Below are 27,357 nucleotides of genomic sequence, written 5' to 3'. Positions count from 1 at the left end.
TTTCTAGGTGGGGATAAAGATGTATGTGAGAAGGAGGAATACACTTTTAAGGCTATAGGAGCTGCATAGCTGTGGCTAAGGTCTTATTTCAGGTGACATATGCATGGTGCTTGAAAAGCCATACTGCCCCCACCCCCATTCGCTGCTCCCCAACTGGGTCCAGAGAATCTGGGGACAACATACGAGTCATCAAAAGTGAGCTTGGGTCTCCGGACATTGGTGGTGCTGGTGGACAGAAGGGGCAGGGCTGCCCACGATGTCATCTCCAGGTGACTGCTATCCATGAGGCCAGTAGTGATGGCGGAGGTGATGGTGGAAATGGTAGTGGTAGTGGTTGTGGTAGTGGCCGTGGCAGTGGCTGTGACAATGGCAGTAGCAGTGGCAGAGGCGATAGCAGTGTTGGTGACAGTGGCAGGGGCTGCCTTTTTTGGAGTGTCTCCCTCCTGGGAAAAAGGAGGACAAAGAGTTTCCATTAGGTTCAGATTTTTAGAGCATCTTTTCATAAATGCTTTGCATGTCAAACACCCTAGGAAACAAGGCGAGAGAAAAGAAAACAATGCACATGGCTTGAGGATACACAGGTGATCCTGGTATATGTCATGAACTCTGGCAGTCACCAGCTTTTGTTCTATGATGACGCCAAACACCAAGCCAGTCACATGCTGTGACCATATAGCTCCATCATCCCAGTAAGAAAGCCATTAGCAAAGGTCTAGATCCAGCAGGGGATATGGTGGGGGGCGGGGAGGGGGTGGCGAATAGGAAAGGGAGGGAAGGATAGAGAGTGGGAGAAGGGGAGAGAAAGATAATCCCTCTGACGTGCATATTTTTGATAAGAAAGCCAGCCCAGAAACTTCCTCTTGTTACTCTGCAAAATGCCAGATCTAGTGCAGCAAAATGCCAGCAAACCAGTCATCCCTGGGCCATGAACAAATAAACCAGGGTTCTTCCCACCATGCCTTCCATCTGAGCTGCTCTGCTTTAATCATATTTAGATATTGAGGTTCTGTAAATTAATTCAAAACATGATCATGCTCCTGAAACTCTTTATGAAAACCACTGCTCGATTTCATATTTCTCCCTCTCCATTACCCTCACCCAATCCATTACAAAGTCCTATTCACTCCCTCTCTCCAGTTACTCTTACATCTGTCCCCTCCTCCTATGACACCTCAAAGGGTAGGCTCTCGTGGCTTCAGACCTGGCCTCACCCTTCCCAGCTCCCTTCCACGAACCTGTCACCACACTGAATTCATCATGATTTCTCCACTATCCTGCTTTGGTTCCCTTGAAGCCTTAGGGTTGAAAAAGCCTCCTCCTCGTTACTTTCTTTCACCTTGCTATAATGTATTGTATTTTTCATTTTTAAAATAGAGGTAAAATACACATAATATCCAATCTACCATCTCAACCATTTTAAAATATCCAGTTCAGTGGTGTTAAGCACATCTACATTGTCCTCCAACCAATCTCCAGGATTCTGAAGTTGCAAAGCTGTAACTTTGTGCCCATTAGACCATAACTCTCCATCCCCATCTCCCCAGCCCCTGGCAATCACCCTTATAATTTCTGTCTTTGAAAATCTGACTCCTTGAGTTACCACATACAAATGGAATCATACACTCTTTGTCTGTGACTGGCTGATTTCATCTAGCATGACATCCTCAAAGTTCAAGGTTGTAGCACATGGCAGAATTTCCTTCCTTTTAAGACTGGATAAGATTCCACTGTGAATTTAGACCACACTCTGTTAACCACTTCCCTTCATTTCTAAACCCTCCTTATCTCTCTTAATACTCTCAGCTCAACCCAGATCAACAAATGCCTTCTCAGGAAAACTGCCTATGTCTATGGCTGGAAGTGCTTTAAACCTTTCTTGTCGCTTTAAAGATGGGTCCTTCTGAAGAAGGAAATATCAACCCACTTCAGTATTCTTGCCTGGGAAATCCCATGGACACAGGCTCCTGGTGGGCTACAGTCCCTGAGGTCATAAAGAGTTGGACACCACAGCACATACATGGAGATGGGAGAGGTGTGTCTCAAGCCTCCCCTAAGACACCATTCAGCAGCTATTTTGTATCCAAGTTTATGGAGCATGTCTCATTGTTCACCTTAGGGTGAGAGCCCTTCCAGCATTGGAGCCAGCTCTGATTTGTGACACCCCCCACCCTGTCCCATCACCCCACCGCCCAGTGTGCTCAGAGATTTGCTGACTGCAGGCCTGCCTGCCTTAATCAAAAGGGTCACTTTTCAGCTAAAAGTCAAATGTGAACATTTCTTATATCCATGAAAGTCTCATCTTTTCCACTTCATCCCAAATCTCCAAATTATCAAAAATTCTCACCATGATGGGCTCATTATGATAACTGTGCTGAGAGACTGCACATTTAAAAGTGGTTATGATGGATATGGAGAAAATTGTTTCACGTCCATCACAGCTTTTATTCAACCCAAACACATAAAAACTCAGAGCTTTGTGAACTCCTAAGCCAGCTCTACACTTCTATTGCCAATACCCGATGGCCAAGATGAAACAGCAGGACAGCCCCAAAGAGACAGCCACGTGTTTCTATGACCAAGATAGGTGACAAGAACCTTGAAACACCATGTCCACCACACATATGGCACTGATGTCAGTCCTGGCGTATCTGACTGGAAATGACTGCATTCAGCCACAATCATCTAAGTCATATATACATCCTCTGTTTACTCTCACCCATCCACTGAGTCAATAAACAAGACTTCATGGTTACATGGAACAGAGAAGACTCTAAGAGTGCAAAATGGAAAACACTTTTGGAACTGGAAGAAGCTGTATAGATCACCTAGTCAAATCTACTCATTTCATGGACTCAGAGAGGTGTCATAATTTGCTCAAGGTCACAGAACAGATTTGTTGCAGTGTTAGCACTATGTTTCAAGCAAGTCTCTTAATTTCTACAGTCTCTCAGATTGCAGCCCATGGCCAAAGAAGTCGTATCATGGGGAATTCTAGTGATTTTCTTAAGAAAATGATCCATTTCTACGTTTCTAGGTGCAAATGTAATCATATTTATCAGATTTTCCCAGTAGTTTTGAGAGCTCTCAGAAATGCCTTTGCAGATCCTCTTATTACCATTGTCATAAGAACATCCATATTAAGCACCTGATTATTTGTGACCATGTACTAGGTGCTATATGAAGAGAATTGCCTAGATAGGTAGGGTATGTGTCCTCCAAAAGGTTGCAGTATAAAAAACCTCAGTTGAAGTTTATCACATTAACTATATTCAGTATGAAAAATAGGACTGATTTTCTAATTATCACTTAGAATAGATGGCTTCATTCCTAACACTGTAACTTAGCATCTTTAAATGTGAATGAAAATATAATCTGGGCACACACACATACATATTTCATTTGGAAAATGACAACTTTATAATAGAGCCATTTCTTTATATCACCAATAATATTTACCTAGGTATGTATGTTATCTAGTTATCTCAGATGATGGAGGACCATAAATTGTGGTCCTTAAAGTTCAGAGGCCTCATGGCTTTTCATGAAGTGTTAAATGGGTGCTTTTGGTTCAGGGGCTACTGGACTGGTTGTAGACATTTGAAAACTCGTTGATTTTCACTCGTTTGCTTTTTATGCTACATTTAAAGGATCTTGAACTGCAAGGAGATCCAACCTAAAGGCAATCAGTCCTGAATGTTCATTGGAAGGACTGATGTTGAGGCTGAAACTACAACACTTTGGCCACCTGATGCAAAGAGCTGACTCACTGGAAAAGACCCTGATGCCGGGAAAGATTGAAGGCGAGAGGAGAAGGGGAAGACAGAGGATGAGATGATTGGATGGTGTCATCGACTCAATGGACGTAAGTTTGAGTAAACTCCGGGAGTTGGTGATGGACAGGGAGGCCTGGTATGCTACAGTCCATGGGGTCTCAAAGAGTCAGACACGACTGAGCAACTGAACTGAACTAAAGGATCAAGTGCATATGTATTTGCATACACATGCATCTACACGAAAAGGCAGAAAGATTTGCCATTAATATTCACTAGTGACACTATCACTCACGGTTTCCATGGTTCATATACATATACCTGGGGCAGATAAAAAGACATTGTATATGGATGTGAAAAGTGATACAAATTCTCAATCATTTATGCTAATCAGGCAGCAGTGCAGAAAATCCGAAGGACAGGATAATCCTTTAGTCAGGCTTAGAGAATCACAATTGTGTGATTTTAGCCACAGATTCAGCTTTTAAACTCCATCCTTCTGAGTCACTATTTTAAAACACAATTCATATCAGCCAAGGTGGGTGTGGAAAGACGTTAACTTGGAGTTCCAGCACCAGTTCCCTCACCTTGAGCAATTCCATCCATTTGGTCTTTCACTTTCACTTAAGAGTCTGTGCTTCCCATGTGCTGTGGTCAGTATTGTAAAAGTGTCCCCCACCCCCAAGATCTGAAGGGATTGGACCAAAAGATAGGTCTGAAGCCCTGAACCTCTGAATAATCATCTTTGGAGAAGTAAGACTGGAATGAAAAATTCATTTGAAGTTAACAGAATCAAGATCGGAACTAATGGAGAGCTTGTGTATTTGTGTACACACACACTTATATTAATATTTTCTCTCTGCCCCTTCCTCCCACCCCCCTGCAACATCTCCATGAGGTCAAGTTGACTTAGATAAGCTGGGTCAACTTGTTTCTACCTGACAATGAGAAGATTATTTCTATGATGCTTACGTTTACAGATATCCCTTTGAAAGTAGCACAGAATTTGCCTTCATTCCTCTTAGGTTTGGTCGAGGTGATCTGTCCTATCATAGGGATGGTTTTGTCTCGACTGAAGGGACCATTATTGCCGCTTATGTTCCTGCGACGTGGAGGGTCCTCTGGCAGTGGGGAAAGTGGAGGAGGAAACAGCTTTTCTTCTTTTCTTCTATTTGCTCTCCTGGATGAATTATTTCTGTGTAAACAAAAAGTACAGGGTGTCAGAAAACTCTGTCTCTCTTTATTCTGATCTTTTGCATGATGCTGCTACGTTTAGCTAAAGTAATATGTTGGCTGATGGTCCTTTACCTGGGGTGAAAAGTATATAGAAAATGCGTAGACACATAGATGTCTATAGAGAGGTGGCCCTCCCTAGAGATTGAGCCATAGATAAATGCAAAAATCTAAGAATAAGCACGGGTCTTTGAAACAGAACTCCATGATAAATGGAAATGTCTAATGGAGTGTTGCCCCAGTGTGATATTTGCAACCTTTCAAGATTACTGTTAATTAGATTTTTATGGAAAATCCAATGCAGACTTTAATCCCATCATTTTTTAGGATGGTTCCTACTTATTCTGCTCTAGGACTTAACTGCACAGTCACACAATAAATGGTACAATAAACAATTAGTGGAAGGATATTTTCTTAAGAAATACAGTACTTAGACATTACCCAGAAATAAATAATGCACTAAATACTTCTGGGACACACTGGAAATTGTATATTACAACTGTTCTACTGGAGGCATAATGAGCCCCTGACCTTAAGTTATTATACTGAAGTACTGATGTACTCTGCTTTACAAAACTCCATTTGAAAAATATTTTGTCATTTTGCCACAAAACATATGTGGTCCTAGAAGTGCTCCCATGCTTTCAAACTGATTTATCTGCCCATTAAATGGGCATCATCAAATAAACTGAGACTTCAAATAAAACAGAACAACTAAAACCTTATGCTAGCTGCTTAACATGGTAATTGGGCCATGGATTTTTATTTTAGTTACTATCTTCGACTAATCAATGAAGATTACTTAAATTTTAAGCTTTTCTTAGACAACTAATATTGCACTGTGCAGCCATTTACTTTTCATGATTATTGACTACAATTTTCAATAGCAAATTAAGTCAACAAGAATTTATGTTTTCCTCTTGGTCAATTTCAGTGTCTAGAAATATAGATTTACAATATCTCAAAGCAACAAATCAAAGATGAACAAGCACTCAAGTGTTTTGATTTCCTGAAATGGTAGACACCAACGCAATCCCCTCATTCCACTTCTGCTGTGTTGCCGAAATTTGCCAGTTGTAATAATATTTGCCATCTTCTCTGTCTTCTGTTTCATAAACACAGTCCTATGTCAATTTCTGTTAGGCAGCCAAATTTTTAGAAAATTCACTGTTTCTGTCATTACTTTAATGGATTAAAATTAATTACAAAGTATTTGTCAGTGGATTTTTAAAATTGCTTTGACATGGAGAACCATTTTAACATAATAGCGAAGCCTGATGAAAATAATGGTGAAAATACAGGTTAGGATGCTTGTCCACGAAGATGCTTCAGCAACATCAGACCACACTGTGTACAATCGTTACAGAGGAATTACACTTTGGAGAATTTACATGGAAAGGAGTCAAGTATTGTTGTGGCACCTATAGGAGTGACTGGTTCCTTACCTATGACCACTTGACCACTCCTGGCCTACCTGAGTTGCTGGAGAAGGGGATGGGGGCTGCAAGGGGAAGAGCTGTTCCCTAGAGGCAGTCAACCCGCCACTGGCCACAGTCATTGGGCTAGGCCTTCCCATCTGCCATTGTACACAGTACATCATACACAGTACAGTACATTTGGTGCAGTGGCCACTGTCATCTGGCCCCTTTTCCTTCTGTATGATAGTGACCTGTAACCATGGGGCCTTTAATGACTTCCTGGGTGAAAGATACCCAGAGGGTATTTTCTAGGGACTATTCTGTCCATTATGAATTCTTACTATAAGGGCATCTTTTGTATAGGCCAGAAGAGGGCAGAAGGAAAAAAGAGTCTCCCCTTTCATGCCTCAGAGGCCCTTATGATGGTTCAAGCTCTAAAGAAGGGAAAAGGAACACATAAGGGCCCTTCTAGTGGATGATGGGAAACTCCAGGTGTCAGGCTGATGTGGTATCCTTCAGTAGGTTTAAAACACTCATTGAGAAAAGTGAATGTTGTGTCATGGAAATTTCCAAGGATTTAATCTGAAGGATCAACAAAGCACCAAGGAGCAGACAAAACTCGAAGAGAGGGCTCCAAGGAGAACTCCAAGAGGCCTGTCCTGGTTTCCTTCTCCCTCAATTCTCAAAATTGTCCCAAATAAGAACCCAATTCAGGTCCTTCCTTTATGGTAAAGGATACTAGGTATACATTGCTCTCCTAACTACTACAAAGGCAGAAAGATCATAAGGACCATGAGGTGAAATACCATTTTATGAGAACAAATTTGAATTATTAGACATTTGCCTAATACTCGATCATCTCTCTTCAATGAAATGGGGAATGTGAGGGATTACTGGGTCATTGAAGCAGGCTTGCAATGGGGACTGAAGGCGTGGCAATATCCCACAGCCCTCTAGCTCTTCCTTGTGCCTTTTGGTGGCCTGGCCCAAAGAGATGAGAGCCTGGGAACTGAGGAGGTACCACCATGTCTGTCCTGCGCTGTGCTTAGTCGCTCAGTCCTGTCCAACTCTTGGCCACCCCATGGGCTAGAGCCTGCCCGGCTCCTCCATCCATGGGGATTCTCCAGGCAAGAACACTAGAGTGTGTTGCCATGCCCTCCTCCAGGGGATCTTCTTGACCAGGGATTGAACCCAGGTCTCCCTCATTGCTGGTGGATTCTTTACCACGGAGCCACCAGAGAGGCCCAAGAATACTGGAGTGGGTAGCCTATCCCTTCTCCAGGGGGTCTTCCCAACCCAGGAATCGAACGAATAGGGGTCTCCTGTACTGCAGGTGGATTCTATACTGTCTGAGCCACCGGGAAGCCCATCACCATGCCTGCTGCTGCTGCTGCTAAGTCACTTCAGTCGTGTCCGACTCTGTGCGACCCCATAGACGGCAGCCCGCCAGACTCCCCCGTCCCTGGGATTCTCCAGGCAAGAGCACTGGAGTGGGTTGCCATTTCCTTCTCCAATGCATGAAAGTGAAACGTGAAAGTAAAGTTGCTAAGTCGTGTCCAACCCTTAGCGACTCCATGGACTGCAGCCTAGCAGCTCCTCCGTCCATGGGATTTTCCAGGCAAGGGTACTGGAGTGGGGTGCCATTGCCTTCTCCATGCCTAGAAGCAGGGAAATAGGCTTCTTTCCCAATGGTTAAACATCATCCTTCCAGGGCCCTCCTACTTTCCAAGGAGGAACCTAAAATGGCATCCTTGTAGTGGTGGTACCTCCTCAAGAAGAGGCACGGCTTGCTCTACTAGAAGAGTGTCTAGTTCTGATAACTCCAAGTATCTGAAGGGATATTTCATATCAAATTATACCGGGGAATGCAAATGCGTGTCACAAAGAGCTATGGGTCCTCAGGGAGACAGCATCCCAGGACCAAATCTGGGCTGGCAGGTCCTGGCAGCCCATGACCAAATCTCCTTAGTTTATCGAGCAGATCTAGTGGTCATTGATCTTTTCTTACCTTTCATCTCTAACAACAAGGATCCAAACAAATGTAAACTGATAACTTATTTCCGACATCTTATCTGTGGCAGACTGATGCCCTGTCACTGATGTTAAACAGTAGTCTGTGAAATCCATTGTTAGCAGCAGTTAGCCAGATTGCCTCTCCACTCTGGGCTGCTAATAGGTTTCAAAATTGGTCGTTGATGGAAGTTACCTCTAATGCTGAATGAATTTATGGCAATAATTATCCAAATAGAATAGTTTCAGGAGCTGACATGTTTGTTAGGGAGGGCTTCCCTGGTGGCTCAGGCAATAAAGAATCTGCCTGCAATGCAGAAGACTTGGGTTTGATTCCTGGGTTGGGAAGATCCCCTGGAGAAGGGAATAGCTACCCACTAGATTGTTAGGGAAGTGATATGTGAAAGACAGAAGAACTCTGTCACCATGTTTGGTAGGGAAGGCTGGGTTCCTATAAGTGAGCAGGGGACAAGGAGGCCTCCTGCCTGACTCTGGCACCTTCTGAAAGAGATAGACAGGAGAAGAGCTGCCAGCTGATCAGCATTAATTTGTCCACCCTGAGCTGGCTTTTCTCAGCACAGAACTGCCTGGGGGTGGGGGGCACTCCTAGACAGCTCATGTCCCTGGCCTCCCCAGACATGTCATCCCCTTGGCCCCTGAGGAATTCATGATGAAATTTCTGGTGCTAAAGCTTCATATCAGCATTATGATTTGACAGCAAAGAGGAAGCCTCTGCTGTGTCATTCTATTGAGGCCAAGGGAGATGGTTTCATCCCTATCAGAACTGGAAGTTGCCCAGAGGAAGGTGATTTGACTCAAGGGGAAGGTGTTCTTTAAATTGGTTTTCTTCCTTTTACCCTTCACTCAGTGCTAAAAATCCACTTTGGCCGATTTTGGCCATCTATCTGAGTTGGAGTAAAGAAACGTTGCTAAAAAGCTCAAGTGGTCATCCAAACCTGGCAGCCTGAAGGCCACCCTTTATCCCACCTGTGTTAGGCCGGTGGCCAGAGACAGCTGTCAGGACACAACTGAATGACTCCTGTTTCTTACCTAACATTCTTTTGTGATAGGACTCCCTACCCTCAAGGGTTCATTTGAGATTTCTTAGGAGTCCAAACCAGCAAAGTATCATAGAATCAGGGCAAACTCACTCTTTAGTGCTGGGAGGCTTCTGGGGGGGAGCTGGCGAGATGCAAGGTGGCAGCAGGCAGATGGTAGCTGCCTCCTCCAGGCGCTGCTTCTTCTCAGGGATTTTCTCTGCAACTTCTGTCGGCTTTAACAGGAAAAAAAAAGAATACACAGAGTTTGAAATCCATGGCACAGGCAGACATTTAAAAACAATGAGCAAGGGAGACAATGCACTTCTATTTTAAGTCCTAGATTAGGTAGGGACCTTAAAAGTACACCTTTGATCAGACAGAAAATTGATCTGTCTTGCCTCGCCTACTCCAACCTAGAAGCTTGCATCAGAGAGGGTGAAGCTGTGATGTCAGCCTCTGATTGGGTGGCACAGAGATCTCATACTAGAAGTAAAGAGAATCTGTCATTTTCAGACACTTCTCCCAGCAACAATGCCCCCACAAATGAGTAGTTTAGAAACTAACACTGCAATTCTAACATGGCATAAATCCTGTCCAAGCAACATGGGGGTTGGGGGTAACACACAAAGGTCACTTGTACAAACAACAGTATGCAAGGAAATTAACCATGTGTAAGGCACACCTTTGGACCTTCATGTATTGGATCTGAAGGTACACTTTTACTCCTAGTTGCACTGCTGTCCTAAGAGCAGGGAAACAGTGATAGGGCAAGGGCCCCAGACTTTGTTCCCTATTTTGGAATACTCTTGTTAGTTAAGTTGGCACCACAGCTCAGAGATAAAACCGCCTGTGAATCTTTAAAGCTGAATGATGACTTAAATCATCGTTGCAGGAGTCCCCAAGGCAGCTATTCAAACTAATATTACTCAAGAATCACCATGAGATGATGTTATGCTAAAAATCTACTGTGACACCCAGAGATGTGTGCAATGAACCTACTGGACACAAACTCAGTTCCCCAGATAGATGTGCAATGGAAAAGGCCTTTCTGGGTTTCACCTTCTGATTACATTTGTAGCCTGGGAATCCAACCTGAATGTCCTGCAGGAGAGATTTTCACGAGTCAAGCCAACCACACAGGTCAGGGGGCCAAGCAGGCTGGACAGAACATGTGTCTAGTAGGAGCCAAGGTAATCAAAATGGAACTGGGTGGCAAGGATACCGATGCTTGTATGTAGAAATTAACAAGGCCTAGAGGATGCATTTTGACCTTATGAGTCCTGGGTGCCCTGCTGCTGCCGGGGCAGGAGACTGTAGAATAGTGACCCATGAATCCAGGAAGCAGGAGCAGCTTAAGTAGCCGACCTGACAGACTGGCTGCCTGGGGAAGGAGACTTCATATTCTTTGTTGCTACACATCATAATTCCTCACGTGCCATACTGGATATTCTTGACATTGGTTATAAAACCATAATTATCCCTAACACTTCCTCCCTGGTCATGTCAAATACTACATTCCCCAGGGAAAGTATTAATATCCGTTGCTTTCACCAAAGACTGCAATCCACTGACCCCAGCCTGCTAGAAAAGGAGACTCAAGATCAAAGTAGCCCAGACAGCCACTGCTCCCGATCACGTGGCTGGCCTGAGTGGATGGACGGCTTACCTTGTGCTTACGCTTGCCCTTGGGGGCAGCTTTCTCTGCAGGCGCCGCAGCTGTCTGCCGCTTGGGCTTTGAGGCCGTCTCCTTGTGGTCTAGCTTGGCTGGCGCCGCCTGGAGTGAGTTCTGGCCAGGCACTCGAGACAGTAGGTCAAGGTCAATCTTCACCCAGAGATTTTTCAGATTCTCCTGATCTCGGACAGGAGATAGAACCTCGGTTTGTGTGACAGGGACCGGTGACAGAGTAGGCTCCTCACTCGGGACTGGTGGGTTGTTGCCATTGCCACTGCTGAGAAAGCTGCTGAGGGTCAGGCTGGCCCCTCCGGCTTCCTTGGATTTGGTCGTGTTGCCCCCTGGAGCAGTGCATGGAGGCAGGACTTTGATCTGCAGGGGCTCTTCCTGATCCGTGTTGGAATCAGACGTAGACGAATCGGTCTCAATGAATTCCCGGGACTTTGGAACCATCTTGCCAGGCCCTCGGTACTTCTTCTTCTCAGGAGCCAAGGGGATGCTGGCCCTCGGTTCTTTCCTGGGAACCGGCTTGTGGGCAGTGGCTTTGCTGCGGCCTCTCGGGGGGTCAGGAAACTCCCCACTTTCCTTTTCTTTGGGAGTGCTGCTGGTGATATTTGGTTTGGGCCAGGTAAACTCCTCAATGCTGGTGTTCTTCTCGACCCTTTTGGGCTGTTTTTTCCCAATTGTCCTTTGAGACGCTGTCTCAAGAGCTGTGGACAACTTATGCTTCAGAGCCTTTGTTTCTGGAGTTTTGGGGGTGGGTCGTGGACGGGCTTTCTCCCTGATGAGACCAAGGAGAGGCCTCTCTTTGGGTTCAGGCAGGACCTGGCTGGGGTTTGCCTTCACCTTGACCTGGACTTCCATTGGCTGAATGACAGGAGGAGGCACAGAAATCGTCTCCATGGGTGTTTCATTTTGGCCACAAATAAAAGATTTGTTTTGAGATGTCACTTTGTTAAGCCATTTGTCCAACTGCCACTTGTTGGTGGAGGGCGGCTCAGGCTGTGGAGTGAGAAACGGTGGCAAGAATGAATGTCACCTTTGGGAAGAAGTCAGGAGGACCCTCAGTGTACTGACTGTTGACTGGTAAAAGCTTTGGCTGTCAAGTGACCATTCACACATTTAGAAACATACATGAAATTCACATCTATCACATTCCCTAGACAGCCAAATACTTCACAAAGTGGCTCCACTATACTAAGTTCTACTTTTTCTGAAACTATCCCCTACTCTGGCCAGCAAGGAAAGAATTTTGCACAGAGAGTTTTTCCAGAGAGTGGGTAGAGAGCTGGGGAGGGAAACCGGTTCCCAAAATCCTTTGGTGGGACTCATTACTCAACCTCTCACCAGGAGGCTGAGAGAATGATCTCTGGTCCTGAAAAGAAATGTGAGTGTGCCTCAAGTGTAATTCAAAAGGAAAGTCTTTCTCTGCCAAAGTGTCAGGATCTCCTATACAATGTTGTAATTTGCTGCAAAAAGAAGAGGCCTTTTGTATTTTTACTGAAGGATGAAAAGATTTGACTTCCAAAAAAACTACTGCACTTTCCTTGGTGTATGGGCAATAATCAGTTTATGTGGACATGCTTGCAGACATTAGCATCTGCTGCTAAGCCATGGAAATGATGCGTACAATTCGGTGCTTAATTCCCAAGTTTGAATTCTGCCTGTTGAACTAAAAGAGCCATCATTTTTTATTAGAACTGCTCTTTTTTTTTTTTTTGCAAGCCATCAACTGAGGCTTATGGCACCACCCAATAGAGGATGATAGAATTCAAAACGTTTTGAGTAGCCATGATTCCAACTGGCATAGAGCAGTGCCAGGTAAGGGTCGAGGCCATTAGAGCAGCTGCTACTGTTGGCAGCAGAGCTCGAGGTTAAGGGCCCCAGCTCTCGTAGCACACACCCTGGTTTCAGCCCTTCCCGTGAGATCTTGGGAAAGTTCTTTCTTACCCTCTCCGAACCTTATTCTTTTATCTATAAAATGGAATAATGATAGCCAGGACCCTATAGGGTTGTCATGAGCATGAAATGAGAAAATGCAAGTCACGAGCTTCTCATGGAGCCTGGCACATGATCCACATTCACAAAATGTGGGCTCTTACGAACAGCAGTAATGTCATGGTGGCATCTTCTTCTGTTATTCTTTTCTGACTATTGACAAACAATGTGTCCAAAGTCACTGAGGGATCAGCTTGCTGTACGAGGTGCCAGCTCAGGAGAACTGAGAGGCTGGCAGTCAAAGAAGATGGAGGGGAAAGACATGGCTTTGATCTCAAAATTATAATTTTGCTATTTTGTGGGGCTATGTTAAATGTTTTCATGAATTACCATTGAGCACATTTGAAAAATATTCTTTGAAATTAAAAAAAAAATAACCTGTGACCTTTCAACCGTCACACTTCTTGGATCTTACTTGCCCAGTGACAATTCATCACTTCAAGCTAGAGGAAGGGGTGGTGTCCCCAGACCTAGAAGTGGGCCTTGACTTGCTTTGTTGGTTCTCTTGAAAGGGAAGTTTTGAGCTCAGTGATTACTATTCCAGTCTAATAGTAATGGGGAAGCTCAAGGTTCAGAGTAGCTGAGTGAGTCACATGGCACATCAGTCTCATGGCAAGAAATGTCCGTTAGAAACTTTACAAATACATGTGCTAGAAGAAAAAAGTGCTATCAAATACCTGAGTGCTTTTCTGAAGTATTTACTGTGCTGAGGTCACGACTGTGCTGGAATATTATTATTATCGCATTATTGTGTGTGCGCGTGTCAGGGGTGTTGTGTCGGGGCCCTGGCTCCTCACCCACCTCTGGAGTGGCCACTCGTGGCGCCTCATTGGCTTCGCTGTCAGTAGTGCTGCTTTCAGTGTCTGAGTCAGACTCTGAACTGCTCTCCGAGTCACTGGAGCTGCCGGATCCCCCACCGGTGGGCGCTGCAGGTGGGGGCTGGGGCGTGGCCAAGAGTGGGCTGAAAGGAAAATGACACCATTCATTGCCTCTTTTACTCCCAAACTGGCTGGAAGAGTCCAGGTGGGCATGAAGACTGATCATCTGTGAGGGCCAGGCTGAGTGGAGTGTGCCGTTCCATTTCACAGATGGGAACTATGAGGCTCAGGAGGGAGTGACCCACAGTCCCAGGTTGTTTTTCTTTTTTCTTTTTTTTTTCTGTTAAGATACATTTTCAGTTGCTATCCTATTCCGAAATCTCCAGGTTTGTAAAGGGGCTCTGATCTTAGTTATACGTGCAGTACAGTCCTCTCAGCAAGAAGGGGTGAGTTGAATTCTCACTTTCGTCACAGAAAACTGAGGTTCAGAGGAGGGGGGTTCTTGCTGCAGCCTCACAGCTAGATAGAGGCGTGAAACTGGGACCATAGCCTCCCAGCTCCCTCAAAGGGCAGGGTTGTGTAAAGACACTGGCAGCCAGGTGCCCAGTGCCCAGTCCCAAAGTGAGCAGGGCTGACTGTGTTACCATGGAGATGAGAGGGTGCACTGCACAGCCTCTTCTACCAGAATTTCTGTAACCTCTTCAGATAAATCCAACCAGGAAGTATGATCATACAGAACTAACCATCTCTAATGGTTGATTTTAAATCTGTAAAGCTGACCAAGCAAAGCACAAGGAAATTGACACAATTTGCCACTCTGTCTTTATTGATAATCCATACTCTTCCTTACTAATCGTTTGCCCTCTGTGCCCCGTAACAAATCAACCTCAGCTGACTCTTGGCACTTTGGGATATGTCACTGCCTTTCTGTCATTTTGCTCATCATCTTCGGGGGCTAGTTTTCCTGTTTTTGCTCTGACATGGGGCTCTAAAGTCGAGGGAGGGTTCTAATCTGTCTCATCAGCTCAGGCTACTCTTTGGAGAGAAGTTTAAATCACAGAGAGGGGTGGCCTGGGGGCCAGAGCATCTTTGCTGCAGGGCTGGACTGGTCCTTCTACCTGTCTGGCTGGCCGTCCGAACCTCGCTGCCTCTCAGACTCCCAGCTCCTTGCCTGGTTTTCCCCAGAAAACCCAGTCCTGGCCCTGGAGGACACCTGGTCTTGTGGCTCCACCTGCAAGTTTTGGCAGAGAGGGCCTCCAAGGGCCCTCCTGTGTCCAAGACTCTGGAATCACAGACCATTATTCCTTACCTGCCCCCACTTCATCCTCTCACCAAAGCCTCATTTTCAACATAATAGCTCTTGCCTGGGAAGGCAGAGGATCCCTTTCAAACCAGCATGGGTGCCTCGTCCAACTCAGAGAGCCTTTTCATTACATGTGCCTCGTGCCCCTGAAGACAGCCCCTTTCATCTCCCAGGTAGCTATTCTCTTTCATATAACCAAAGCTCCTTTTAAAATGCTATCTGCTAAGTAAATGCTATCTGCAAGTACATTCGTCTGCCAAATACACCAAACGATTAGGGGAAGCAGAAGAAACAGGGGCCTACAGCCCCTGGGAAAGTGTGTGTGTGTGTGTGTGTGTGTGTGTGTGTGTGTGTGTGAGACAGTGGGGCCAGGGATCTATATATACAACTCAGTGTGCCTCTTTCCCTGTATTCCTTTGCAGTATAATGACTCCATATTTAAGCAAAGTACCCTCTAAATCTAATCAATTGTTTTTGTCTTTGGTTACTAACTAAAGACTGAGGCAACAGATTTAAGTCAGACTAGTCCAGAGGCTTGCTAACTTGGCCTCAATTACCCCCAAGTAAAGTTTCAGATACAGCATAGAGCATAGGCAACACTGAGACTCCTGGCTTGTGGATTGACAGTTAAGATCTAACATGTACTCCCACATTAATGATTTTCAAATGAAAAGGTTGTTTCTACTTTTGTTTCCTACCTATGCATTAAATTCTGGCTTGTGTGTGTGTGTGTTTGTATATAAGTGTTCCTTATCCAAAGACTTTTGGAAGTGAGATGAATTTTGATATTTAGATTTTTAATTAAATAATTCCTCTTGTTTAATTAAAAATATAGATATAGATAGCTATATAGATAGATAGCTATACCATATCTATAATACCCCCCCCCAGTGGATTCAGGGTAGCACCCTTTAATAAAACTCATTAATACTGCTGCAGTTAACAGTCACAGTCATAAAGACTTGAAATTAATAGCTGCACATCAATTTAGGTCAGGTTTTGATGTCAAATGAATTTGGCTCAAAGTCACTGAAAACAACAGTTCTCCAAACTTTCTGAATTTCAGAATTGTGATTAAGAGATTGTAGACATGGACAGAAATCACATATGAAAAAAAAACTATTTGTATGAGTAAATATAGATATACAGACACAGATACAAAATAAAGATGATTTGAAACCTAAGCGTAACCTTGACTGAGAACCAGTGAAATGAGGCCTGAAATTATTTTCCCTAAGTCTTCTTACAGGTAAATGTATTGCCGTGTTCTCAGGAAGGACCCTATGGCCAGTCATCGTTGACAATGACCACTCAGGGGAAACAAGTATAGAAAGAACAGAGAGAGGTACGCAAGTTTTTCATGCCCACACTGATGGACATAAATACTTGGGGATGAGAGGGACGGTGGACTTGAATTCAGAGAGAACACCATGAGAACTCAAGCTGGGGGTGAAGGACTTCAGCATCTTAATGAGGAAGAATTGCTTTCTCCAGGCAGTTGCACAGTTGGAAACAAGGAAGAGCCAGCATTGGTGGGAGAGAATGGCATTGCTTAAAATGGAAGTAAAACTGCCCTCCACAGTACCTTCCTCTGCCTCCACTATCCATCTGCTGTTCCTGTGGTTGGTGGACAATCTGGCTGCACCCAGCCTGTTAAGGGATGTAGGGCACAAGTCTGAGTCTGACCCTCACTTCCTGTGGGCCCACCCTGCACCCAGCTGGGGCCCCTCCGAGAGCGAAAAAGTGAGTACAAGACCAAAACATTGTCTTCACAAGCAGGACAAACGTCAATATCAGGATTGACCGAGGGCCACATTCTTGTCTAGAATCCACCGTGGAGCTTTCAAGTTAGCAAATCATCACCATATTTCACTTTCAGTTCTTCTCTGAAGCCCGTTAGCTGTTCAGTTAGTTAAATTCCCACTTTTGCTACATTTACTTTCATGTATCACTAATTTATTTTTCAAATGTATATTAAACTGGCTATGAGCGACACTAGGAAACACAACTCTTGATTTCGCTGAGAAGATGAAGGACGAATGTGCAATTTCCATATTCTTCATTTATCAAACTGCAGTAGAATTATTTCCCACACACCATTTACTCTTGTATTTTAATAAACTGCTTTTAAAAAGAATGCTAGTGGTTACAACAAAGATAATAGATGATATAAAAAATCATTAACATTTAATATATTAAACTATCCACTCTATAGTCTGTAAATATTAAAAGTGTACTCTGTGACTTCACCCTGAATGTAATAAAACTGCTCAAAGGACACACGTTTGTGGACAACTTCAAAGTGAACTGTTCAACCTTTTCAAAGATCAGATTTTGCTATTGTGTTCATTGGGGTGAGCAGTCTGTACCAAGTGTAGTGTAGCCTCATTTTAATCCTAACCCCATTCAGCAGGTCTTCATGGTCATGGGCCAGACTAAGGGCAAAGAAGTTGGCTTAGCAAGTCAATGATCCTAGAAGGGAAATCCAGGGTGAGGGAAGGGGATCAAAGAGCAGGCCAGTGGCGGAGAAGTTTGGGAGGCCTTTAAGATGCCTCCTCCAGACAGCATTGACCCTGGCGTGGAAGGCTTGAGAGCACCAGGGGAACAGATGTCAGTCTCTCTAAGCTTATACTGACCAAGCCTCTTCTGCAATAAAAGGCTCAATATGTGATAACATAAGATAGTCCAGAAGCCATATGAAGGAACAGGGACTTTTTTGCCTGGAGAAGATTCTGGGGCAAGGAGGAGGGTGGTTCATGTGACAACAGTCTTTAAAAACTGGAAGGTCTGTCCAGTAAGGGAGTGGGCTAGCTCTGAAGGTTTTACCTTCCAAGGTAAAACTAGGATCAATGAGTTCGAGATCTATCCAGGAATGATCTCACCTCAACATCAGAAAAGGCTTAAAAAATCTACAGCTGGCCACAGGAAGAAGCCATTGCTTTGTAGGCCTGTGAGCTTGATATCTTTTGGTGAACAGATAGCTGGCAATTAAGATTCCTATTACTGATCTACAATGGAGTTCAGTGATCTTTAAAGTGTCTTCCAACTCAAAGATTATGATCCTCATGAAACAAAACTGTGTAGGGAATTTTAGGGGAGACTGTTTGGACCTTAGAGAAAATTGTGAGGAGACCTTTGCCCAGTCCGCTCATTTAAGGCAGGTCTGAAATGACCTACTCTTGGCAACACGGCTCTTATATGAACCACAGAAGATTAAAGCTGCCTTTCTGTAGGGCTATTTCATAAATCAGACTTTCCACTAATTCAGATTAACAGCCTACAGAAAACCAAACATCTGCATCAGTGCTATCTGACTTGATTCTTAATTTAACTGTAAAGTCCTCTCTCAGGAGATAAACAGGGATGATGAATTGGCCATTCTGCTCAATCAAGCTGTGTGGGCATCAGAAAGGAAAGGTCCCAGAAGGGGTAATGACTTTCTAAGGGGAAACATATATGGGAAGGATTCGACAAGCAAGGCCACAGGGCACAGATCTTGGCAGCATATTTTACAAGACCCCGAAATTGCCAAAGAGACATGGTATGAGATGCTTGATGGGGGACTCTTTTATTAAACCCTTGTCTTTAGTTGAGACTTGTAAAAATTTAATCAATGTGACCCTTTTCTGGTTTTATGGAGATCAAATGTCTGCCTACCAGATAATTTGAAATGCTTCTTTACTTGATTCCATCATTAAGTTGTAAAGGTTTGGCCCTGGTGCAAAGGAATCAACATTTATACCTAATCTTTTCTCTCTTTCTCCTTTTCCTCTTTGAACTCTGGGTCCAAAAACTGAAACCATGACTTTACCACAGTAGGCCACTAGGGGTAGACACTCTGAGCCCTGAGCCTCTTCCAGTCAGAGGATGGGAGGAATCTATTTTGGTCTGAGTCAGTAGCTTTGGAATTCTCCCCCACCCACCCCAGAAAATCCATTTAGACCAGTTGTCCAATAGAAATTTGAAGTGAAGTGAAGTGAACGTTTCTCAGTCGTGTCCAACTCCTTGCTACCCCATGCACTATACAGTCCATGGAATTCTCCAGGCCAGAATACTGGAGTGGGTAGCCTATCCCTTCTCCAGGGGATCTTCCCAACCCAGGGATTGAACCTGGGTCTCCTGCATTGCAGGTGGATTCTTTACCAGCTAAGCCACCAGGCGGGGAGCTAGGCAGAAGCATAATACATATGACAGACAAAACCAGGTTTGCTCTATTTCTCCCAGCAGCTTTTCCTCCTCCCTGGATGGCCCCTGAGTACACTTTGAAAATAAAACACTGAATATCCCAATATTCTCACAAACAACTCAGAATAAAGTATGTTCTGTGTTAATGCAATGATGCTACTGATGAGCAGATTGCCATCCACTTGTAATTGAAGCTACACCCTGGCATGGCTCTGAGGAGATAATCTTTGTCTAGTGAGTGTGTACACTGGGAATTTGTCCTTTTGTCTGATTCTGGTGTTTGAAATGGAGTCTGCTCAATTTACTTACAAAACATAAGGTGATGTACACCTATCCACTCACATTCATTTTCATGGGCAAGTTACCATGCGTGATATAGATTAAAGCCCTGCCTGACGGAAGAGGGCTGTGGTTGGTGAAAATGATGATCAAAGATGTCCACACTCCAATCTCAAACCTGTGAATATGATACCTCATGTGGAAAAAGAGGTTTTGCAGATATGAATACATTCAGGATCTTGAGATGGGGATATGGTCCTGGATCATCTAGATGACCCCAGTGTCATCCCAGGGTCTCTGGGAACCAGACCTTGGTGTAAGGAAGACTCTAGTAGATTACTGCCACAGCAATGGGCAACCAAAGTGATTATAGCTTCCCAGAAAGCTGCAAGCTGACCATTTGAAACTTCCATGATAACTAGAAATGAGTAGCTCCTCACATTTTTCAATCACCAGCAGTAAGGTATTTCTCCTAACATACCTGGCATCTTACTTCCTTTCAGAGACCATAATGCTGAGTGATTTTGTCAATGGCTTTTCAGAGTTACATTTGACTCACAGTCTATCATGGCTTTCTTACCCTTTTGATGGACTGACTAGACTCAGGCTCTTGTCTTCTTTTCCTGCCTGTGCCCTTTCTCCCATCTTCAGTCACATATGTAAATAGCTACATTTACTCTACTGGTTTTAAAGAGGAAGCTTTAGTTCAGTTAGAGGAGCATGGGATTGGGAGTCAGATGATGTTTTTTGAATGTCACTTTGGATACTTTATTTTTGTGTGACCTTAGACTAAACACTTAACACAAGCATCTCAGTTTCTTCATCTGTAAAATGGGGTAATATATCACATAGGCTTATAAGAGGACCAAGCTAGGAAATTTAGGTGACAGAACTCTATTACCAAGTACTTCTCAAACTTTAACATACATTAGAATCACCTGGCGATCTCCTGCACATGCAGATTTTAGTTACAGAGTCCTGGAATGGGTCCTGAGTTCTGCATTTCTAACAAATTCCCAGGTGCTACAGATGATCCTGGTCAATGAACCACACTGAGAGGACCAAGGGTACAGAGGCTATTCAGATATAAACTGCTGGCAAAAAATAAGTTGGTGATCTGGACTGGAAACTAATGGCTAAAACACAGTTTTGAGATCAACTGTGGATTTTTCCCCCATAATTATTCTGTCCTTCTTTAGCAACAAGGAAAGTTGACTGCCTTTTGTCATTTTGAATCTAACCTGATCAAGTTGAAGCTCTCTTTGGGCAATTATTCCTGAACAGATTTTATCAGATTCCTTCTGATAAGCACTGACTTCAGCTTATAATTTTCCTGAGACTCCCTGCCTACACCTGTACTTGACCAAGTGCATAATTCTTTCCTCCAAATGTTTCCCAAGGATCACCATGGCTTGCCACTGTCCCTGCCAAGTGTCAAGGTGGTATTAGAGTACATGCACACATCCACGGTCATGGCTGGGGACCTGAGCATGATTCATAACGGCTAATAGAGATGGAGGTGGTGGAATTCCAGCTGAGCTATTAAAAATCCTAAAAGATGATGCTGTGAAAGTGCTGCACTCAACATGCCAGCAAACTTGGAAAACTCAGATGTGGCCACAGGACTGGAAAAGATCAGTTTTCATTCCAATCCCAAAGAAAGGCAATGCCAAAGAATGTTCAATTGCACTCATCTTACATGCTAGCAAAGTAATGCTCAAAATTCTCCAACCAAGGCTTCAACAGTACATGAACCAAGAATCTCCAGATGTTCAAGCTGGATTTAGAAAAGGTAGAGGAACCAGAGATTAAATTGCCAACATATGTTGGATCACAGAAAAGGCAAGAGAGTTCCAGAAAAAAAAATCTATTTCTGCTTTATTGACTACACCAAAGCCTTTGACTGTGTGAATCACAACAAACTGTGGAAAATTCTTCAAGAGATGGGAATACCAGACCATTTTACCTGACTCCTGAGAAATCTGTATGCAGGTCAAGAAGCAACAATTAGAACTGGGCATGAACAACACACTGGTTCCAAATTGGGAAAGGAGTACATCAAGGCTGTATACTGTCACGCTGCTTATTTAACTTATATGCAGAGTACATCAAGCAAAATATTGGGCTGGATGAAGCACAAGCCAGAATCAAGATTGCTGGGAGAAATATAAATAACCTCAGATACATAGATGACACCACCCTTATGGCAGAAAGCAAAGAGGAACTAAAGAGCCTCTTGGTGAAAGTCAAAGAGGAGAGTGAAAAAGTTGGCTTAAAACTCAACATTCAAAAAACGAAGATCATGGCATCTGATTCCAATCACTTCATGGCAAATAGATGTGGAAACAATGGAAACAGTGACAGACTTTATTTTCTTGGGCTCTAAAATCACTGCAGATGGTGACTGCAGCCGTGAACTTAAGAGACACTTGCTCCTTGGAAGGAAAGTTATGACAAACCAAGACAGCATGGTAAAAAGAGACATTAATTTGCTGACAAAGGTCCGTCTAGTCAAAGCTATGGTTTTCCCAGTAGTCATGTATGGATGTGAGAGTTAGACCATAAAGAAAGCTGAGCGCTGAAGAAAAGATGCCTTTGAACTGTGGTGTTGGAGAAGACTCTTGAGAGTCCCTTGGACTGCAAGGTGATCAAACCCGTCAATCCTAAAGGAAATCAGTCCTGAATGTTCATTGGAAGGACTGATGCTGAAGCTGAGGCTCCAATACTTTGGCCACCTGCTGCAAAGAGCTGACTCATCTGAAAAGATCCTGATGCTGGGAAAGACTAAAGGCAGGAGGAGAAGGGTACAACAGAGGATGAGATGGTTAGATGGCATCACTGACTCAATGGACATGAGTTTGAGCAAGCTCCAGGAGTTGGTGATGGACAGAGAAGCCTGACGTGCTGCATTCCATGGGGTTGCAAAGAGTCACACATGACTGAGTGACTGAACTAAACTGAACCGAATAGAGATGGAGCATGCGTGATGCAAAAGGAAGCAGGTTTAGCACCTTTCTTGCATCTTCTCTTTCAATCCTCACAACAGTCCCCTAAGTCCAATGTTCTTACTACTCCATCTTATAGCTGAAAATACTGAGAGTACCAACAATATCAAGTTCAAAAATAGTTTTAAGGATACTTTCAAAGGAATGGAAAAAGCCAAGGTGTCTGTATCCCACCTCACTGCAGTATGAAATGAGATGGCACTGTGGAGGGGGCCAGTGTGTTCCCAGCAAAGCTGGCCAGTGCTGGCTAATAAGCCATTTATGTCTTATTTTTTTGTCTATTCAGTTTTCAAGCCATGTCCAACTCTTCACGACCCCATGGACTGCAGCACACCAGGCTCCTCTATCCTTCACGATATCTCCCAGAGTTTGCTCAAACTCATGTCCACTGAGTCAGTGATGCCATCCAACCATCTCATCTTCTGTCACCCCCTTCTCCTCTTGCCCTCAGTCTTTCTCGGCATCAGGATCTTTTCCAATGTCTTGAGATCATCACAGCTTACATTAGGGAAAATAAACCAGTATTCAAATTTTTCTAGAAATAATTAAAAGTTTTCCTGACTTCTTTGTTATTGGTCAGAGCTGTTTCAACAAACAGCAAGCAGATGGGGGAAAAATCAATACAGACAAGTATTTTTTGCCTTTAAAGTCTATTTTTTTTTTAAATGTGGGCAAGAGAGAGAATGAAGGTAAGCAAGTGGATGGAACCTGGACTCCCACGACCCTGTCTCCAGCAAAGCAGAGAATGAAAGGTTTGCAGCTCGCCTTCATAAGAAGCCCAGGGATGGTCAGAAGTCAGGAATCCATAACAAAGTCAAAGCCTTCCCATTAGAACTCCCTCAGTCAGAAATCCTAGGTGGAGCAGGGAAGTAGTTTGACTGGGTGACTTAAACCCAGAAGCTGCTTCTCTGTAGGAATCTCCCCATTGTGTCTATAGGAGTGGTCTGGAGATGGAACCCAACTCCCATCAGAGCCCCAGCCACGGGCAGTCTGAGTCCCTAGAAGAGTACTAAGCAGACTGCTGAGAGGCTCAGAGCTGCCTTTTCCTTGCTTGAGTTTTTTTTTTTTTTTTCTTTTCTGTTGCCCATAATACTCAGAGCTGCCTCACAACTGGGAAAGCAGGCATCCCTCTTCCAATACCCCTAGACTACATTTCTTCTTTGATGTCTCTCAACGCCAATCACCTTATCAGTATTGTCTGCTCCCCTTCACATCTGATTTGTTACCTGATGTATCAGAGACACTTGATTTGGAGGGTAAGCTTTTAAGGCCAGAGGCTTCATCAACCACACACAAACTCTGTACGATGTTTGGTATGCTTAAGACCACCTAGAATATAGCCATAAAGAGGTCTTCTCTGGACACCTATGGGAGAACTGTCCCTGGGTGCACCCACTGCCTATGGTCCCAATAAGCAATTGTCATCATTGGATCAACCAGACCAAATGCTTCTTAATCACAGAACACTTGATAATATTCCAGTATTTTCACTCCTATGACCTCATTTGATTGCTACAAGAACATTGGACAGCAACAGGGGGAGAGATGAAATAGGTATCCTCCTACTTTACCCATAATACTCCAGGACCTTTTAGCCAATGTTATGCAGCTGGGCTCTGAGGGGGGGGGGGGCGGGGGGGCGGATGGTGATTTCCTCAAGCTACTGGGACTCTTTCCTAAACTGCAAGTCTAGCTTGAGGAATGGAAAAGAATACAGGAACCACAAAATCCACCCTGTAATCATACCAAAAGGCAACCAGAATTCAGAATTAATCCCAAATGCCTTCTTTAAGTGACCTAATGAGATGCATTGCAAGAATTCAGTGTTCAAAACACTGAAGGCCATCCACCCTGTAGGCTAAGAAAACCTTGTTGCATTTGACTCCAAATGACAAAACTCACTGAGGCTAGAGGAAAATGTTTCCAGTTTAGAGATGATAACTATTTCCACACAGAGTAGTAGCTTGTAAAGATTAAATAGGGGAAATGTAAATGTCTTTTATGCTTCACATCCTTGTGTTTATTCAAAACTTGTATTTGTCTTTAAATAGGTAATAAACATGGTACTGAATTCAAAAGCTACAGTGAGGGATACAATGGAAAGTACATCTTCTGCCCCTCTACTGTCATGTTACACAATTTCCCAATGTTCTCCACTATTATCAGTTTCTTATGTTTCTTCCAATAATGAAGTGAAATGAAATGAAGTGTTAGTAGCTCAGTCATACCCAACTCTTTGCAACCCCATGGACTGTAACCTGCTAGGCCCCTCTGTCCATGGAATTCTCCAGGCAAGAATACTGGAGTGAGTTGCCATTTTCTCCTCCAGGGGATCTTCTCAACCCATGGGTTGAAACCAGGACTCCTGCATTGCAGGCAGATTCTTTAACCTGAATCTCCTACATTGCAGGCAGATTCATAATATTCTATGAATATTGCTAGGTATGCTTTTCAATGAAAGTATTTTAAATTATAAAAGTAGAGCTTTCCTCATGGTCCAGTGGTTAAGAATCCACCTGCCAAAGCAGGGGACATAGATTTGATCCCTGGTCCAGGAAGATCCCACATTCTGTGGGGCAATTAAACCCGTGTGCTCCAACTATTGAACCTATGCTCTAGAGCCCAGGGGCCACAACTACTGAGCCCACATGCCATAACTACTGAAGCCCGAACTCTGCACCAAGAGAAGCCACCACAATAAGAAGCCTGCACCCTGCAACTAGAAAGTAGCCCCAACTCAACGAAACTAGAAAAAGCTCACACAGCAACAAAGACCCAGCACAGCCAAAGTAAATAAATAAATAATAAAAGTTATTCCTAAAAAATAAAATTCCTATATATGGGATGATAGGGCATTCGATGAATGGCATTCCAAGTCATATATATAATTTCTAAAATAAAACTTCTACAGTTTTGTTACTGAATGTGCCTTCATTCTTAAGTCTGAAATATACACATGAGCACTGCAATATCAAAGTGAAAGGCAAAAATTGCAGCTTGGAAAAGTGCGGTATTAAACCCCAGTGTCAAGAAGAGGCAGGAACGTAGCCCAGAGCTGGGTGGGGAAGAAGCTGCTCTGGGTGAGACCAGGCTGCAGGTTCCATATCAGGAAACAGTTTGCCGACTGTTTTCCACCAGGACACTTCTTCAAAGTGTGGTCAACAAGCTATGGAGCCACTTCCTCACACCTAGAAACTTCTATAGGCCCACCAATCAGGCTTCGTAGCTCTTTGTCCCAGCTGCCACCAACAACCCTTGTCCTGCCTGCTCCCTGTTGCAAATCAGGTGTTCTTGCCATACTTCTCGCTCCATGTTAGACTGAAAGCTTTGATTTGTTTTGTACTTGGGCCCAGTGACAATATACAGCCTGAGATCTCTTGGTTTCAGAATTCGCCATGACCTCTTGGCAAGGAGATGCAGTTTTATTTTTCCTACAGGATTTTCAGAGCTCTTTTTCCCTTACCCCTCTACTTTAGGGCAAGTCTTTATTTTTCTCTCTTTATTTCCCATGCCTTTGTTTACCCTGTCTATTCTGTCTAGAATGACACTTTTTCTATCTCTTTTGTTTCCTTAAATCATCTTTTAAGCTCATATTCAAATACCATGGATCTTCTCTATGACTTTAATTCTCCCAGATACTTCCCTGTTCTGATTTCTTTTCACTTACTTCATCACAGTTTATCATTTAATTATTCTCGAATTATGACACTGTGCTAACATTTTGCCTGCTAACCTAAAATTGTACATGCCTTGATGGCCGGGGCAACACTGTGCAATCATTCCGTGTATCCCTAGACTGACTGGCATGGTAACTCGTATATACTCTTCTTGTTATGAAAAAAGACTCCGAATGATCATAATGAACAGAAAATCAGCACAAACAAGATCACCTGGTAAAGAGCAATGCTTAATTATTAAAAGTCTATGGATAGCTGGCTCTCAACAGAAGTCATACTTGGGACAGCCCACCCAACACCAAAACATCCTGAGTCAGAATTAATTTGATGAACATAAGCAAATAGGTTGCCCGATGATGGATTTGTAACCTTTTAATTGGTTGGATGGCTGTTGGCCAACCCTTCCTTCAGCTTCAGTTCCACTGATAAAATATAACATATTTGGATGGACATGTGTGTGTGCTCGGTCACTCAGTCATGTCTGACTCTTTGTGATCCCATAGACTGTAGCTCTCCAGGCACCTCTGTCCATGGGATTCTCCAGGCAAGAATACTGGAGTGGGGTGTCATGCCCTTTTCCAGGGGATCTTCCCAACCCACGGATTGAACCCTCATTTCCTGCTTGGCAAGTGGATTGTTTACCACTGTGCCATTTGGATAGACAATTTCAATGTAATTGGTATCTTTGAGCAACAGCTGTCGATGGGGTGCAGAGTGCAATGTACATGCATGAACATAAGAAATAAATGATGTGGCTCTTACTGAAAATGAGTGCTATCTATAAACAGACTTTCCCACTTTTAATTAAAATGATGATTCCGTTATTCTGATTTGTCTGAAATGTGAGCTACTCTCATCATATCATTTTGATACATTAACCAGCCTGGTCTACACTGTGTGTGATATTAACTCCCTTTCTAGTTGACGGTTTTTCTAGTGGCATAATTAA

The 27,357-nt window shown here is 43.7% G+C and overlaps 1 protein-coding gene across 8 annotated transcripts in view; it reads right to left on the bottom strand.

Moving 5' to 3' along the window:
* Positions 1–27,357, bottom strand: part of AFF2 (ALF transcription elongation factor 2) — a 538,050-nt gene that overhangs the window by 32,246 nt on the left and 478,447 nt on the right. For all 8 annotated transcript variants that reach the window (XM_061135862.1, XM_061135864.1, XM_061135865.1 and 5 more), the window contains 5 exons: positions 13,943–14,102; positions 11,138–12,145; positions 9,583–9,704; positions 4,743–4,965; positions 184–443 (listed from right to left, as the gene is read on the bottom strand). In XM_061135862.1, the coding sequence (XP_060991845.1) occupies positions 184–443; positions 4,743–4,965; positions 9,583–9,704; positions 11,138–12,145; positions 13,943–14,102 (1,773 nt within the window). The remainder of the gene's footprint in view (positions 1–183; positions 444–4,742; positions 4,966–9,582; positions 9,705–11,137; positions 12,146–13,942; positions 14,103–27,357) is intronic.

Source organism: Dama dama, chromosome X (genome assembly GCF_033118175.1).
Source record: "Dama dama isolate Ldn47 chromosome X, ASM3311817v1, whole genome shotgun sequence".
NCBI classification, from domain to species: domain Eukaryota; kingdom Metazoa; phylum Chordata; class Mammalia; order Artiodactyla; family Cervidae; genus Dama; species Dama dama.
Note: the sequence above shows the minus strand (reverse complement) of the source record. Positions and strands in the feature narration are given on the sequence as shown.